The sequence below is a fragment of the Falco rusticolus genome, chromosome 1 (genome assembly GCF_015220075.1).
Source record: "Falco rusticolus isolate bFalRus1 chromosome 1, bFalRus1.pri, whole genome shotgun sequence".
In the NCBI taxonomy this organism is placed as follows: Eukaryota; Metazoa; Chordata; class Aves; order Falconiformes; family Falconidae; genus Falco; species Falco rusticolus.
The window spans coordinates 5,427,080-5,444,492 of record NC_051187.1 but is presented as its reverse complement, the minus strand read 5'-3'; the positions used below and the strand labels follow the sequence as shown (position 1 = coordinate 5,444,492).

General features: G+C 44.1%; 1 protein-coding gene across 2 annotated transcripts; it reads right to left on the bottom strand.

Annotated features, from left to right (window-relative positions):
- Window positions 1-1,331: 1,331 nt before the first annotated feature.
- TMEM100 (transmembrane protein 100) lies at window positions 1,332-10,050 on the bottom strand. Of its 2 annotated transcripts, XM_037406422.1 has the most exons (4): window positions 8,640-10,050; window positions 8,469-8,549; window positions 5,538-5,722; window positions 1,332-2,267 (listed from the first exon to the last, which is right to left on the bottom strand). In XM_037406422.1, exon 4 carries the CDS (start codon window positions 2,203-2,205, stop codon window positions 1,801-1,803), a length of 405 nt encoding a protein of 134 aa, XP_037262319.1. In that variant the 5' UTR covers window positions 2,206-2,267; window positions 5,538-5,722; window positions 8,469-8,549; window positions 8,640-10,050; the 3' UTR covers window positions 1,332-1,800. The 2 variants fall into 2 exon arrangements, with proteins under 2 accessions (XP_037262319.1, XP_037262309.1); XM_037406412.1 differs by having other exon boundaries at window positions 8,469-10,050.
- Between the last annotated feature and the right edge of the window lie 7,363 nt (window positions 10,051-17,413).

The following is a 17,413-nucleotide window of genomic DNA, read 5'->3' as shown; positions in this document are numbered from 1 at the left end:
ACTCCAAACATCCCCTCCTGTACATATAGCTTGCTCTATTTAAAACATGAAGTGCACTTTGCAAATCCGGGGATAAGTTATGGATGTAACAAGCTTAAACCATGGAGGGCAGTGGAAAAGGCGGCACCTGAGCCAGAATGCCTGGGTTATTTCAGCAGGAGAAGCGTACAGCTCTGGGATGACCTGCAGAAGACAAGCCCCTGCAGTACCTGTTTGGCAGGCGTGCTCTGCAGTGGCACTGCCACAGCCACTGTGGATGCCAGAGGCTCTGGAGGGCAAAGCGGAGGCACAATAGCACAGGCCTTGCTTGCTGTAGCAACGGAAAGCAAAAATCACATCCAATCCTTTTTGGTCTGGAGAAAGCAAGGGCGGGGGGGGGGGGTGTGTGTGCGGTGTGTGTGATGGGGGAAGAGAGAGAAGAAAAAAAAAAAAAAAGAAAAGAGGACTTCATGTCCATGTGGCCCCTTTGCCTTCTGACACCCTCATAGATGTTGGGGTGGAAGTCTGTGACTTGGCTCAGCACCACTTGTCCTTCACGATCTAGATGAAAAAATAACATTCTGGTTTGCTTCAATTTGCGACCAGTCTCTCAATTATTCATTACCTGAGAAAAGCTGGAAGACCTCTATAACACAAGAGTTACAGAATTAAACATCTCAGACACACAGGAGACATCTGGCACCTGCTTTTCATAAAGATTCATAATCCCAGACCTCATTCAGCAAAAACTTACAGATGACTTTGCTTCCAGAAGTAATTAATAGTTGTGTCTACAACTATGCCAGTGTCTGCAGAACTGACCGTTACAATTTTTCAATAACCCAGTTGTTAATCAAGCTGCGAGAGGGATGGGCTATCATACCAAAATCCGTAGTCTACAGAGATTTTTGGAAGAGATCAGCAGTACATATGTTGACAGTTATTGTCACAGGTGTTGTTCTACAAAAACAGAATCACAAAGCAAAGTTGAATATATAAGCTATGTTGATAGCAATAATAAAAGATTTTCTAATAGTCTAGCAGCACTGCATATTATTTGAATGAAATTTATTTTTTAATTTTATAGCAAAATAATCAAAAGTGCTAAACCTGACCACTTTAATTTACAAAAAAAGTCTCATGTTTTAAGCTATTATCATACCTCGTTATTTAGGTTAGACAATATAATTATACATTTCTACATATTTCTACCCAATAGTAAAACAAAATTAATATTAGTTGGTTTAAAAAAAGGGGGAAAGTACCACAGATATTGGGAGGGGAAAGTTACATAAAATATAAGAATCAGCTTATTGAGCAATCTGCAGTGTGTGTGGCTGTTATTGCTTTTTGGGTTTTTTTTTTTAAGCTACAATTTAAGTCACAGACAATCTGGCCATAAGCTTGTAGTCACTTCACATGCTATGACTTCTCCCTTGGTCAAACATCACAGTGTGTATTTTAGGAAGATCTCTGGCATTTTAAGTCAGTTAAAATTATTTTCTTAATTCTCCAAGTTCCCTTTCCAACATGATCAGCATGCTGGAGAATGCAGTTATGGCGATTGCGGTCATGACGACACTGTTTTCTGTGAAGGAAAAGTGTTTTTTTCCTCCGTCTTGTAAAGAATCACTACCAAGTCTGCAGTAAGAAAAACATTAAGGGCACTTGCAGAGTTTTTAAGAGTATTTCTTAATCCATTCTGTTTTCATTTCAGTTCATTTCCAAAGTTAAATTAAAACCTGCAATCTCTCCTACTGATAAATAGTCAAGTTGACTTACAAAGGCTCTGATTTCCGTCCAGCCTTCTCTTGGTTGTCTTCAACCGAACAAGGTTCGCTGATTTGCCACAAGTGCTGTCTGGCTCTCCCGCCTCTTTGCTTTCTTGTTTTGCTGCCGGATTTTCCAGCACACTGCACTAGAAGCCAGCAAAAGGAGTCCTGATGACAAGAGGACTAATCCAAACACTGAGATGATTGATCCATGGGAATTGAAGCTGTATGCCACAGCAGTAACCACAATGCCGGCTATGAGGATAACCACACCGAAGGGAATGGTACAGCGGTAACAGGAGAGTTCTGCTCCCCCTGTTGCTGCAGTCAGCTGGCATTCACTGACGAGAGGAATGGTGGTTATCACACAGTCATTGTTATTACTCTTCTCCATGGTTACAGAATCAGGATGCTTTGGAGCACCCAGGATCTCTTTAATAGGTTCATTTGTCATCTTGATTGTCTTGACTTCCTCAATTCCCAGGCTAGAGCAGGCTCTGCTGAACACACGTTGCACTGTGGAGAGAAGCGCATGAGTTCAACTAAGAAGTGTTACCATTATGTGACAAATGGGTGACACAGAGGCATTCCACTCGGGATCGCTAACAAGTGGACAGTCTGACCCCAGAAGGATTTATGCACAAGCCTAATTGTAACACTACTGATTGTGGAGGATCTGAATCAATTCTTATGGCAGTCATCAGCACGTACATAAGCGCTAGGAAGAACAGTGTCACAGACCAAGGCAGACAGCAACCTTAAGGTGCTGTGGGCCAAATCCTACTGTAAGTTACATCCTAAAGTCTGCTTTCTGGATGTTATTTAGATTTCAATGGCATTACATCCTCTGACAAGGAGGTAAAGTTCATGGGCTGTTTTGGTTAAAAATTCCACTCTTGCTCACACACTTTCTCACACTGTTTCTTTATACATAAACCTATACACACACACCACAAATCTGCTCCAATGCACATCACGATAACACGGGCAAGAACTGGCCCAGCAAAACACAGGACTGAAGAGTGAACCCTTTCTCAACACAACTGCTACTTGGTGAAAAAATTAAAATGGTCATGATTAGATATGGATGTGGGGGGATGGGGATGAAGGCAGTTCCCTGCACTCATCAAACACCAGCTGAAAGCTGGTGAACCTACTGTTACAGCAACATCAATGCCAGACTGTCAGCTTGCCGTTTAAATTAGCTTAATGAAAAAGTAATGGGTCCTTTTTAAATCCATGAAACCACATCCATGTTGCTGTGTGGGAGGGAGATTTACAGTCATACTGACTCATCTTAGTTACACCTGTCTCCATGTTGCATACACACTCTTAGTCCTACAGACGACATGCAGTTTGACTCCATCCGCCTCATGAGGCAAAATAGCTTTCGGCTCCACGGAGCCCAGCACATAACTGGAGTCCACCTGATCAGGGCAAGACGGGCCCACGGCTCTTCACCACTGTGGGCTGCCATGAGAGAGCCTGGCCTTCTTGCTGGGACTGTGGTGGTGGTGGGCCCACCCTGGAGCCTGCAGCAAGCCCCTGACAATGCTGAGGTAGCCACAGCTGGGCTGCCTTGGACCGGGCTGTGCGCTCAGTGCACCCCACCACATACAAGAGAGACTGGGACAAGGGGAAACAACCAGGTTTTCCTGCTGCGCGTAGCTCACAGGACTCCTCCACCTCTCTCCAGTATGGGCTGTGTAGCTTTTGCTCTTACGAGCAACATGATCTGCAGCTCAGAGAACAAGGAAGAGCGTTGGCAATGCAGTAATGCTTTTATCACTTTTATCACCTTCACATCTGTGGGTAGGAAGTTAATTGCCAGATACTTGTATTCTCCTTTTCCTTTCCCACCACTCCCACCCTTGTTGCTAAGATATATTCGTCCATTGTGGAGAGCCCTTGATTTTGTATCTCAGTGCCTCATATTGACTGTGTTTTGCGGGGAAGAGGATCTCACTATTTTTAAACACACACACAAACAGCCTATCCTCTGTATCTCATCAGAGAGTTTTTCTGTCTGAGTTCCTTGAATCCTAATGAGAGAAGGGAAGTTCAGACCTGGTTTGACAAACCTTTTGTTCTACTGCTCTAAGGAAGAGTGCTTAGCCCAGTGCTCAGCTCAATATTGCATCTTGCTGTGCACAGCTACCTTCAGGGCTCAATCCAGCACGGGGCTCAGCAGCTACAAGACAGAGTAGCCCTTCCCTCCATAAGGACAAAGCTGAGCACAGCACAACTGAGCACACACACTGACAACAAAAGAAGCAATGGGCACAAACTAAAATACAGGAGGTTCTGTCTGAACATTAAGCAACATTTTTTTACTGCGAGGGTGACTGAGCGCTGGAACAGGTTGCCCAGGGAGGTTTTGAAGTCTCCATCCTTGGAAACATTCAAAAGCCATCTAGCCAGTCCTGGGCAGACTTGTTGAGGTGACCCCGCTTGAGCAGGGAGTGGACCAGATGACCTCCAGAGTTCCCTTCCAACCCTAGCCATGCCATGATTCCGTGTGTTTCTGTGAAGGTACTTGGTATCTCCAATCCCAGGAAGGGGATCCGATCAGCGCTTATCAGACAAAGCAAACAGATCTGCACTGACACCTTAGATATCCTAGGTTTTCCTAGGTTCTGTTGTTTTGTTCTTTGAATCACACCACATGATTAAGCGCCTTCTATATCAGAGAGAAAGAGCCCAGGAAAGCCATGGGGTCGCTCTAGAGCATCATCGATCTGTCTCCACATTGATCTGAGCCCAAGTTCTGCATTTTCAATAATAACTTACACGGCAATGAGACCCACGCTGGTGTCATTATGTTGCTGCATTACTTATCCATAAAATGTTACAGAAGATCAGCACAATGGGAGAATGTGGTCCCCAAATGTCATCTTTTTTTGATCTTACCATTAGCCATATTCAAGTAGTTCAACATTTTATTATTAAATTTGAGGGAGGAAAACACCTAACCATTTTCCATATAAAAGGTCTCTCAGTTCCAAATACATTTGAATAAGTTTTCAAAAGTCCAAATACTTTCTCTAACAGTCACAGAAATAGGGCAACTTCCCAATAATTTGAAAAGGCTTTGGATTGGGCTCATAAACACAATTATTCTGAAAAACTTTAACATTCAGTCAAAGTATATTTACTCCTGTCTCTAGAGTCCTTGTCCCTCTGCTTCAAATACATCCCCAACGAGCATTACATCTCTTAGACATCTGTATAGATATTTATGAAGAAAGAAAATATATTTATACAGTCAAAACTAACATGACTTTTTTGTTAAATATCCTAAACTACCGAAATTAAGTCAATGGCAAAATAGCTGTTGACTTCTGAGGGGCACAGTTCTTGCCTGTAATAGGATGTAAGCTGACAGGCACTCATATAAAACAAATAAACATATCCCTGTTGAAATACTGCAATTTAAATAAACAACAGAACCTATTTGAAGTGTGAGTAAAGGTATTCAGACCCAGAAAACAGGGCACTAGATCCTCATTACCAGCAAAGTCACTTCTGACTTATGCCAACAGGTGACTTGGTTCAAGTTTCAGGGTAAGAAATTTAGGCAAAGATACCCAGCAACATCAGCATCCTCTCACTAATCATGCTAGAAGCACCGTCTTAAGGAGCTACTTTGACTTGGAGAAAGAATGTGTTTCTGTGGCAATCTTGTGCCTAACACTGGATAAAGGGGAGAGGAATGTTTTACCCACTAGTAAGCGTAAATGGAGATTTACCGAAAAGACATGAAATTCATCAGCATTGAGCACCTACCAGGTCCATGAGAAATCCATCGTAACAAATCCCTTGGATCAGTAAGCAGAGGAAGACTGCTTAAGATATCTCGTATGTCAGTTCAAGGCAGAGTCATGCAGCAGTAAGAGCTGCTCCAGGCTTTGAAGTGTCAGATGTTGACGAATGATGAATTGGAGGTGACAATATTCTAGCATGGAAGTTTCCTACAAGAAAAGTTGTTGGTTATTTATCTGCCTAAGAACAAAACGCCTGCATAGAAAAGCTCCTGCTGTATGCTGACTCGTGCTCCTAACCTAACCGAAGCAGGAGATGTTCTGTCTGGCTCTCCTACTCGTTTCTGCCTCTTTTCTTGGCAGCAGCCACCCATTTCCGGCCCTATGTAACATTTTCCTTTGATGATGTGACGTCTTGATGATGAGTGTCACAACCCAGGCAAGCCCCCCAGAAAGAGCTAGGCAGGAAAAAGTAATGCATACGAATTTCTGCAGTTAAAAATGTCATCTAACTTCACTTCTATTGCTCACTTCACCTATGTGAATCACAACTCTGAATACCTGGGGGCTTGTCTCTTCTATGTCTCCAGTTTCTTTGAGCAAATCATTTTCTTTCCACGTGTCTTGGTTTTCCTAGCTGTAAACTGACAGCGACAGCATGCTTCCCACTACCCCCCCCTTTTAAATCTATTCTATTATAACAAACCCCAAGTAATATACCCCAAAAACTCCTCTCAGGAAAAAAAAAAGGCAAAGTGACTTCAAGAAATCACTGTAATGAACTTAAGTCTTTTGTTCGTTTCTGTTATTGGATTTTTTAAACTAAGATTCATAACTCAAACAGGGACAAGGCAGAATCTGCAGCAGAGCAGTGTAACAATTCTGCAGAAAGCAGAGTGATGGAAATTGTTATCAACTGCAGAAACAACTGTGAAATCACCAAGCAGCTGGGTAAAACTTACGAAGCAGCAGAGATTTATGTTGCTAATCTTACTCAACGTTTCCTTTCTGTATGTGCATGATTATGGAAGATCATTTCAACACTGAAGAAGAAGTCTTAAGTGGGGATGAGAGTACGTTCATAAATTCGTATAATAATAATAAATTTAAGAGCTTTTTCTCTTTTTAAATTATGTAGATGATGCCAACATTTCATGAACACATTTACAGGCACAAACTGCTGCTGCTGTTCTCTAGATGATCCTTGGAATAAACCTGTGACACAGCTGAAGTATATTTAGCAGATTATTGAAGTTAGCTAATAATACAGAAGTCTCCTTGCTTATTTCCTTGACTACATTCTTGTACACACTACCTAATAATTAGGTTAACTTTTTGAAAAGTTTGGAGGGAGATACAGAAACACCACCATCATCCTTCAGATAAATAATCTAGATTACATTAAAACAAAAACAGACCTCTAAAATTACCTTGCAGTCAGCTTCCACTCTTATTACAAGAATGGTTACATTTGTTTGAAAAACTCTCCCTAATGCAATTGTGCCCCCTAAGCCACTCCACTAGTATCATTTGTTTAGAAGATTAATTGCTCTGCCAGTAATTTATTTGTATTTGTCCTTGACTACATACAGTTTTGGTAACTTTTTAAATTCACATCTTTATCAAAAAAGCTGACTGACAGAGCAATTTCTTAAGGACAGGATTTCTCAGCCTCCTCCTTCCTTCCCTCACCACAAAGCTAAGAAGCAGAAACACATGAAAACTATACATTAAGCTTCCAATATTTTAACTCTGAACAACTTCACTGTGGTGCTCTCGCAGGAGGCTTCCCACATACTGAATATCTCTGTGCAAGTGCAAAGAGCTGTATTTCTCAACCACTACAATCCTTTCCGCTTTTTTGCATTTTACTCAGAACCAGTGGGACACATTTAACTTTTCTGCCTTCAGGCTCTGGATCTCATTCTCCGTATCTTGCATAGTATTTCTGACACCCTTTTTTGCTTATGTAAAACTCCAATAAATCACAATGCTCATGCTTCATGCTTGCTTTTGCATTGAAGTGACTACAGAAAACAGCATAAGGAGTCCTTCTGTAGTGAGAGGAGAGCCAGAGTTCATTTGGAATTCAACAGACTACAGCAATCCTGAACACAGTCCCACAGCTCTTCCCCATATGAACACTCCTGGAAATACAGAACTAGAATTTGTACTTATAAGACTCCAGGATCAGGCCCTGAAGGACAAGGGTAGGAGATGAACACATTACACCCACGTCAACTGTCTGAGCTTCAGGATGCCTTAAGTTCCCACCACCAAGTTTTTAGGTAAAAAAATTACTAGATTTAACCTCTCACACCTTCATCGTTTTTCAGATATAGTAGGAGGGTAGGATGGGAGCCAACCAAACCCCTCTGCAAACGAACCTTTTTATCTGCAAATCGTAAAACTTTCAAATGCGTCGGTAAAACGGCACACAGCCCCAGGGTAAAACCCCGCATGGCACACCTAGCCCGCACACCTATGCAAGAGAGAAGGGACGCAAAGAAGCAAGGAAAGCTTGAGGCACGCTTGCTGCTCTACGGGCCGCCAGTAACCAAGAGCCACAGCCCCGCGGGGGCACACGCCGACCCGCAGCGCTGGTTGCAGCTCCGGCTGCGAACACCCCGGAGATGTTAATTGTAACACTTCGTGGCCCGGGAAGAGCCCGGTGCCGCGCAGGGGAGCGGGGCTGGAGCCGCCGCAGGCCCGCGGGCCGGAGCGCAGAGGCTCCCCGGCGCGTCCCAGCAGCCCCAGCCCGCCCCGCCGCCGCGGGCAGCCGGGCCCCGGGCGCTGCCGGGGCAGCCGCGGGGCTGGAGCCGGCGGGCACCGAGAGGCGGCGGGGGCGCGGCCGGGCGCCGGGCGTGCGGGTCCTGCGGCTGCGAGCCGAGCCGTGCCATGCCGTGCCGAGCCGTGCCATACCACGCTACAGGATGGTGTGCGGAGCCGTGCTTACCTCCCGAGTGCCGGACGGGACTGCGGCGGACACTCGCCCGGAGTAAGCACAAGAGTGGGATGCAGCTCGCTGCACAAGGGACTGTAAACAAAGTTCTTGGTGAGAGCGAAACAATTAAGGGACCGAAGCAAATTCAGCGGCGGGAGCTGCCGCGGGCGGGGCGGCACTCACCGGGGAAGGTCCCGCTCGGTTTGGGAGGGCGGCCGGGAGGAAGGCTGTCCGTCAGAGGCCGGGCTGGGCAGGGCACCCCCGCGCTTGCCCAGCCCTCCGCGGTTTGGCTCGGCGGGGCCGGCGCTGCGCGGTTCACATGCCCGTTTCAGAGATGCGCCGGGGGGGATACACGACGTGCGTGTCTCCTTGTCGTGGTTTAACCCCGGCTGGCGACGATACTCGCGCACCCCCCGCACGGTGGGATGGGGGAGAGGACTGGAGGGGTAAAAGTGAGAAAACTCTTGGGCTGAGATAAAGGCGGTTTAGTCGGTACAGAAACAGCCGCGCTCGCCCAGGTCATGCACCAGGTGGGGCTGCGCAGCCCAGCACGCCCGGGCCGCGGCCGGTGAGCCCCGGGGCCTGAGAAGCATCTGCCGGGCCGCTGCCCCGGGCCCGGGGGTCGGCGGTACCGGGGCGCCCTGTGTGGGGCCTGGGAGCACGCCGCTTGCCCGCTGCCCGGCGGGGCGGGGGGGCTCTGCCGAAGCACCGGCCGCGCCGGCACCCAGATGAACTCCTGGCTGGCGTTTGACTGCTCAGCAATTAAACGAGGAGGAACATAGTTTTAGATTACATCCTTAGAGGATAAAGTTTTATCTGTCAGCTAGAAATATTTTAACTGGCTTTAACTATGCTTTAATCACTCATTTCAGTGGGACATCAAATGCTGCAGGGGCTTGGAGTGGGTGGGTATGTGTATGTGTTATTTTTTACCATGATTTCTGTTCTTTTCAGACAAAAAGCAGACAGATTTTGCTTTTAAGGCTTGTAAAAGGACATGTTTGAATTTTGCGGTTAAGCTTGCCCGAAGTTTATATTTAAAAGGCACTATTTTATCAATGATTGATAAAAGAGCAGTGCACCAGATGTATTTAATCAGCCGCTGTCTCTGAAAGCATGCATGTACTTTTGACTCCCTTTCCAGGGTGAAATCCTGGCCTCACAGAAACTAACAGAAAAACTTCTATCAACTTTACAGGGGCCAAGATTTCACCCTGTGTATCATTAGCAACTCCCGAGTGATGGAGATCCTGCCAAGGCTTCACCTCCTCCAGCCAAATCAGCCAGGGGGTTCTGGAAGAGCTCCACAGCGTTATACAAGAAACTGGCATTTTTTTCCCATTTGCCAGTATTCCCTCCAAATATGTTGGCATTTTAGCAGAAATGACAAGCAAACTGATCTGAGGGGAACTGTCATTAGAAAGGATCTCTTGGGCCACTAAGTCCAGTCTTTCCTAATACAGGAAGCCATGCCAGGTAATATCTTCATTAAACTTGCCAAATTCCACCTCAAGGCAACTGGGTTTCCTGCCTCTCCCATTGGAAGGCTATGAGCCTTATTCTGTTGGTATCTCTATATATCTAGGTAACTCTATCTTGTTTCTAGCTGCATGGATTCATAGACAATTATACACAGATGAATAAGCCTTTGGCTAAAATAGATGTTCTTTCTTTTGGCAATTAACTCTTTAATGTCATAAGAGTTAGAAATCAGACTCGCTCAATCTTGGGTTTAGTTATCATTTTTTCAGATGTGGCCTTACCAGTATTCTGCATGTAAGCGCGAGTACTGCCCTGTCCCACCAGAAACACTAACATTTCATAATTATCCTCCGATCGTTCAGTATATCAGTTTTTCTCCAGCATCAGTTCCACTTATCACTTTATATCAGAAATTCTTGCTGTTAGTACATATGCATATGACCTACATTTCACCCCATTGCCATTACATCAATTCCTCTGTAGTCCTTCCAGTGTAGTACTTGGCCCCCCTGTGTTGACAGAAAACCTCCCTCCCATGCTCACACCACCAACAGTTCCACTTTGTACATTCTTACTTTCCCATGCCAACTTTATTACTGAAAGTGTTACATAAAATACTGAAAGTATTTCATAAAATATCTCCCAATGCTGATTTTTGAGGAACTAATCCGAAGTACATGTAAACAAGTGTTGAAGCTGGACTTAGAATTCACATGTTTCTGTACAAATAAACAGCCTAACAATAGGCTAGAAAGTTACACTTTCTTCCAGACCCCTGCGATTGTAACTCCTTTTTGTGAAGCAGAAAAACCTGTGGTGAAAACTGATGGGAATGACGCCTCCCTGTAGCTCTGAGAGATTCGTGGGCTCTCCCCTAGAAGGGTGGGTTTGAAGCTCTCGGGCACATAAGGGTCGAATACAACTTGGGCACCACCCCTCTGGCCTTTTAAAAAAGGGATGACTGACTACCTTTGCCTTTTAAGGGCCTGCTGTGTTCTGAGCATGACTCTCCAAGGATATAAAGAAGTACCAAACATACCCGAAGCAGCACGTGTGGCACCTGTAGAAATTCAGTGCAAACAGCTGAGGAAACTTCAGGACTAAGCAACAGCTGCAGTGAAGGGTTACAGGTTCACAATTTTGGACTGCCATGCCTAAATGCTACATAGTTCCCTTTTAGGACCTGCCCTAAATGACAAAATCTCCTCCCTGTGGCCTTAACACAGCTGCTCTGGAGGAGGTGCAGCCCCAGCGGCTGGGACAATAAGCAGAGGCCTGTGTGATTCTGGAACTCATGCAGCCTATTGAGAGTGCAGAGTTTTACTCCTAAATTGAGCAATGCTGTTGCTCTGCCGACTAAGACACACTTGCAATACTTCGTGGCTTCCTTTGAGTTTCTAGTAGTCTCCTGGGCCTTAACAGCACAGCAAACAGTGACTCATTAATCTGGCAAAGTACAACCATTGTGGACTCCCTATTCAATTAGTTTTTCTTGCTTTTTTTTGCTAACCCTCCATTGAATGTGCCTTTATTTCATCCCTAAGGCCACACATGGACACAACACACAAGCTGACTGCATTTACTGAAACTTTTAGAAAGCACTCTTTCAACATGTTTAATATATTGTAAATTGACATTATCGTGTCAGGCAGCCTATGTGTTTTGTGATAGGGAATAGAGTCCTTACCAAAACCAGTTAAAGCAGAAAAGCAAACAATTTTGCATAAAATGCTGTAGCTCTCCTCTCATTAAAGCAGTTTATAGCACAAGGGAGTTCAGCCCAGTCAGCTGACAGCTACGCAAACCACCTGGTCTGTGTGTAGTCAGGCTCATGAAATGAATGTGCTTATAATGATAGTGAGAAACCTCTTTGGTGACTATCAATATGGGAAGAAATTTTCTTTGAACTCCATTACATCCTACCAGTACTTTGGTCAACATCAATTATCCTGCTGTGCATTTGAACTTTGTTATTGCCCTATATGACTTTCACTTAACCTTCCTGCAGTGCTGAAGAAGACAAGACATCTGGAACTGAAAACAATTATTCTTATCTTCTATTTCTTTTATAATTACATGAAGGTCACATTTGAAGAGCTGCATTCCTTAAATGGACATGTGCTTTTAATTAACAGAGGGATGCGCCACACCACCAGAAGCCAGATCCTGAATCTTGCACAGGGTGGTTTACAGAACCTCTGAATTTTTAGCCAACATGGCAGCTTTCTGGCTGAGATAGGAGGAAGCCTAGTAACAAGGACAAGCCAATGTAATTTCACCATAACTGCTTTTTGTCAGAGGCTATTGCAGCAGGAACAAGCAGATTCAGCTGAGATTGAAGTCAGGGTGGGAATGATCTCTCCCCATGGCTCTGCAGAGGGGTTTTCTTGTTTTTCCACCTGCACTGAGTACCCCAAGAATTTACAAGGCACAAAGACATGAAGGGAAATACAGATAAAAAGCTGAAAAAGTGACATGTCCAAGCTCACCTAGCAGATGATGTCAAGAGACATGTTGTACCTTGCTTCCCTGTTCTGCCGGTAGATATGGCATGAAGAGCACACACTGTTCCCTCTTCACATGGTCAGTCTAATTAATATGGAGCATTTCAGCCAGTTGTAATTGACTTTCCAGCAGTAGAAAGAAAATAATGAGGTTTAAGCTAACCTACACAGGCCATCAGTTGAATTACTTCCTGTAAAACAAGCTTCTCTGTAGGCTCTAGGCAGCTCGGGAAAGTTGGTGAAAAGGAAAAGAAGGTGTTACGGGGAAATCACTACTTGCCAGTGGTGTTCAATGGCTGTTGATGCAACAGACTTGTTTATAGCCAGAGGCAGCCTTCGGATTATTTTAGCTGACATCCTGTGTAACACAAATCATTCAATTTTACATTCAGTCCACAATCTGTACTATGAAACTGAAATTCTCTGTTCATCTGAAGTATATTTTCCAGAAAACCATCCCATCAAGAGGTGGAGTATTTGCCAATTCATTCCAATGTTACTAACTTCACTGTTAAAAACTATGGTTTGTTTCTATTTTTTCCTATTTCTTTATGTTAATCTTAAATCTTCGGCTTTAACTTTGTCTGATGAGTCTTTATTTGTTCTACTCCGCTACAGTCTTTGGAATTAAATTTATATACAACGTCTATCTAAAATACTGCATATAGCTAAAATACCCAGATTTTCTCCTACATAATAGATGAGTTCTGTGAAATTACCAGTAAGTCAAGTGTCTGACCTAAAGGGTAGTTAAGAAAGAAAAGAAAGAATTGCTGCAGTAAGACCAGTTGTCACTATTCCCACAAAAGACATCTTTTTGTATGTATCATTTGCTTTAATATCACATGCTAAGGGAAATGATTAGAAATATTTCTACATCCATATAAACAAGTTAGGAAAATAGAGGGTGTGGTAGTGACAATGATTTACCAAATCAAGTCAAGATCTAAATGGCCTTGCTTATCTTCTGAATGAGTCATTTTAGGTCATGCAGATAATAGTGCAATCCCTTCTTTTTCTACAACAAAAATCTAAAATTACCCCTCTTTCTTCAAGTCCAGGTAAATAGGTTGCACCTCACAATCTCAGTTTATTTGCACCGGTAGTGCGTTACTTTCCACAAAAGCTGTGGCTAGAAGGTGTAAATCAAAAGTAAATGTGGCCAAATTAGAGAGATGGGTCCTGACACCAGGAGTTCAGCATAATAAAACTCTACCATAGATAAAAAATATTTAGTATTAGAAGGCAGGGAAACAGCTGAACTCCAGTTATTCTCTGAATCCTCTTCTATTTGGGTGGAATGCTGTTGAAACCAGATGCTCAATACAGATATAGTCATAGTTTGGGGTTGAATACAACTGTATGAAGAAGGCTGTTACAAGCCAGTGTTTAATGGCCACATAAGACCTCTTCTGAGAGCTCAAACAGTGTATGTCTTGTGCTAGTTCTTTGCAAAAGAGATGATTGTCACTCTGGGTGACCCTTCCTTCCTATATACTTAGGCAGGAATATAAAATATATAAAGATCTTAGTGTAGCAGACAGACTAATTTTTCTGCGTACTCTAAAAGTGTTGAAAAAACAGATTTCCCTTTGACTCATACAAGGAGAGGAGAATATAGACTGCCTTACACATGCATGTCTCTGGTGGGAGACGATATTGTTACTTTTCAGCTTTCTGGATGAAGAATTTGCTTCTTGCTAGCTGCAAAAGTCATGAAACAATTTTTAAGAAAGGCTTTTACATAATGCAGTCAATAAAACAACAGTAGCATAAAATTATAATTTGTTTGACTATGTATAATAGAAATATGAATGTGTGTACTGTATAAATGGTGTGTCAGGACTATTGAGCATTTTTGCAAACTTTTTGGAATGCAGAGTAAAACGGAATGACAATAGTACATATATGTCAACCCAGCAGTTAAATCCATCAAAATCCCACATCTTTAGTTCATCTTGCAGAATTTCTCAAAGTGCACCAGTGCCACATAGAGACAGACACAGGAAAACACAGTATAGCTGGTAGCGCTCTCTCACATGTGGATACTCATATCCAAAACAAAACCTGAATATCAGAATATCATTTGGGGCCTGAAAACATCAATGTGGTATTCGTTGCTGTTTTCATTTCTGGCCATATGTGAATTTCTGATGGATGAGTTGTCCAATTTACTGGTTTGATTCTACACCATAGAATTCAATGGATTGCCCAGCATTGATTTCAGTAGCAGAAAGGTTAGGTGTTAAGGTGGAATTAATACAGATTATTTACATTCTAAAAAACAGGTGGGCAATTTAGGTGGATCAATCCCATCGATAGCGCAGATCAGCAAGTGTCCTTGAGGTGTCATTTCCCACTGAAAGCAGCAGCAGCTAAATACCTAAGAAATACTAAGTATGCAGGTCAAGTCATGGGCACTTGTTAAACTCCCCCTCATTGCCCTAGAATAGTAACCCTCTATTTTCATTCAGTTAGTATTTAGGTCCCTGACCCATGTGTGGGACTGGATCGTGCTGTATCTAGGCTGCCGTTGGTAGCTGTGCTCAAGCTTGGGTTCATGTTCCCAGAACCAGCTGCCCTGAAGCAGTTGCAATGCCATTGTTATTTGGTTCAGAGCTCTAGAAAGGTTGTCCCTGCTGTGTCCGAGCTCACCCCAGACTACAGCCACACTATCTAGTAGTGCAGGTAGCAAAGGGTTTGGGTTCAAAGTTTAGCTTCTATCCCTAAACTAAGGGCAATAGATGGACATACAAGTGATAAATAATAACACATAAACATGCAGGAAAATAAAAAATAAAGTCTCCTTTCAGAACTGTTTGTGCTTTCTTAGTAATCACCACTCCTTATTTACCAAGAAAAAAGGTCACATAGTAATGCCTTTTTTGAAAGCTTTGGTCCCTAGGGTAGCCTTGTGAGATAAATCTCTTTTTCCATGGGAGTGCTGGGGGGAGGGAGGAGGGAGTGACCAGGCAGCTGTAGCCAACTTACAACTCTTGATGCCATGTAGACAACCATATAATGCAAAACATTTACTGAAAAACAACGGGCAGTGTTGAGCTGTGATGACTTTAGTCCTTTTGCACAAACAAGGCTTCTTAAGAGATCATGAAATCTCACAGACGTGTCCTTGCTGCATGTTAAACATCAACTTTTGACTCACAACTCCTCCTGCTGCATACTGGGTGAAAGCCATCTCTCTCCAAACAAGAGCCACAAGCTCTTTCAGTCTCACATGAGTCCGATTTCAGAGCCTGAATGGGATTTAAAAGTGAGGTAGAAATGTGGTAAAATCACTGCAAAAGTAAAACTACTGTTTAAAGAAACATTTCTGTAAGATAAACCAAAGCAGTCTCACCTACACATAATTGTCTTATTCCATTTTAAAGACCAGATCCTCAGCTGGGTGAGCAGCATAGCTCCACTGAAGTCAGCTTATATCAGCCAAGAATTTACTTGTAAGGATTCAGCTGTAAGAAGCATACTGTCATAACATTTTGGAGAATCAGCTGGAGTGACTGAAAGCACGCCATTGTAATTCACAAAGAACATGAATAAGCCAAAATATTTTATACATATTATATAAATATTAATAATAAAAGCTCATAATACATGTAAGCATACTACAAAAATAAAAAGAACTGGAATGTTTGCCTAGCAGTTTCGCTGGGGATGTGAGAGCAGGTAATGTATAGGCAGAGGCTTATTACCACTAGTGGCATTATTTTAGACAGATGCTATGGGTCAAATTCTGGCACCAAATTTACATGCTGGGGGGAGGGTTGTGAGATACCATCTTGCCTTCTGCCAAAACCAACTCTCTCCACGTTTTCTGGACTGTGTAAGGATGATGCTCAGCCTGTATGTCCAAACCAGAGCCAGCCAGAAATCCTCATGCTCTGCTTGCAAACCAATTGACCGGAACTGGAAAGGACAGCTGACATAAGTGAACTCTTTGTCAAAGAACTCAGCCAGTTGGCAGGGAAGCGAGAAAAAGCTACATTTTGCCAGCCTTGCACAGAGGTTAGCACCAAGTACATTGGGTTAGTGTTATCAGACAGGCTTTTTGTCAGTCAGTAGCTTTGATGACGTCCCACAGCTCAGAGCTGCTTGCATTTTATTCTGAAGACAGTGTTCAGCAGGAGTACCTCACAAGAATTAGAGGAATAAAGCTGTAATGAAAACAGATGTACAACTCCAGGAAGGAAACCAGCTTTGGCCACTTAATGTTTTGATGACCTGAATGCTTTAGCCTGAAACGTGAGCGTACTGTTATAGGCAGTGTCATTCAGCAGGAGCCTAAGGTGTGAGGTCTGTCACTGTCAGTGGATTCCTCCTACCTGGGAGCTCAGCACAGTGAGTGTTTTGTCCCCTTCCAACCTGTCCACCCCAGTCCAACGCGGCCAGAGCCCGCTGCCACCTCCTCTTTGCTGCCACTTCTGCCAAGCTGTCTGAGCCTCAGCGACCGTGCCTGTGTCAAACATACCTACCAACCAGCTGCACAGCATTTATGGGTTATTTGTATACTCTCACATGAACAGTCCGTAAGGAAAGCTTTTTCAAATGTGAAAGTATAGATATATTAAAAAAAAATAAAAATACATGTGCCCATAAAGACTATTCAATCTCTCTCCACCCAAAAGCAAAGGCTGTGACCAACACACCAACGGAACCTGGCCGTGCTCCGGCACCGGACAGACACGCACGGTTCAAGGCCGCCTGCCCCACGTACGGCCGCCAAACGGCGACCCTAGCACAGGACGGGAGCGAGCGCGGAGTGCCCCTGCCGGGCAGAGGTGCGCCCGTACGCCTGCCCGTCTGTATCACACCGATCCAAACCCACGGGCTCCGCGCAGCGCAGCGGGCAGCCGCGCGGGCGGTGGCTCCGGGGCGCGGCGGGGGCCGGCCGGGCGGCGGGGCGGCCTGTTGGCGGCCGTTGGCGGCCATTGGCTGGGCCCGGAGCGGCTGCCG

Coding starts and splice junctions, on each gene's coding strand:
- TMEM100 (XM_037406412.1), bottom strand. CDS start 2,205: ATGACAAATGAACCTATTAAAGAGATCCTGGGTGCTCCAAAGCATCCT.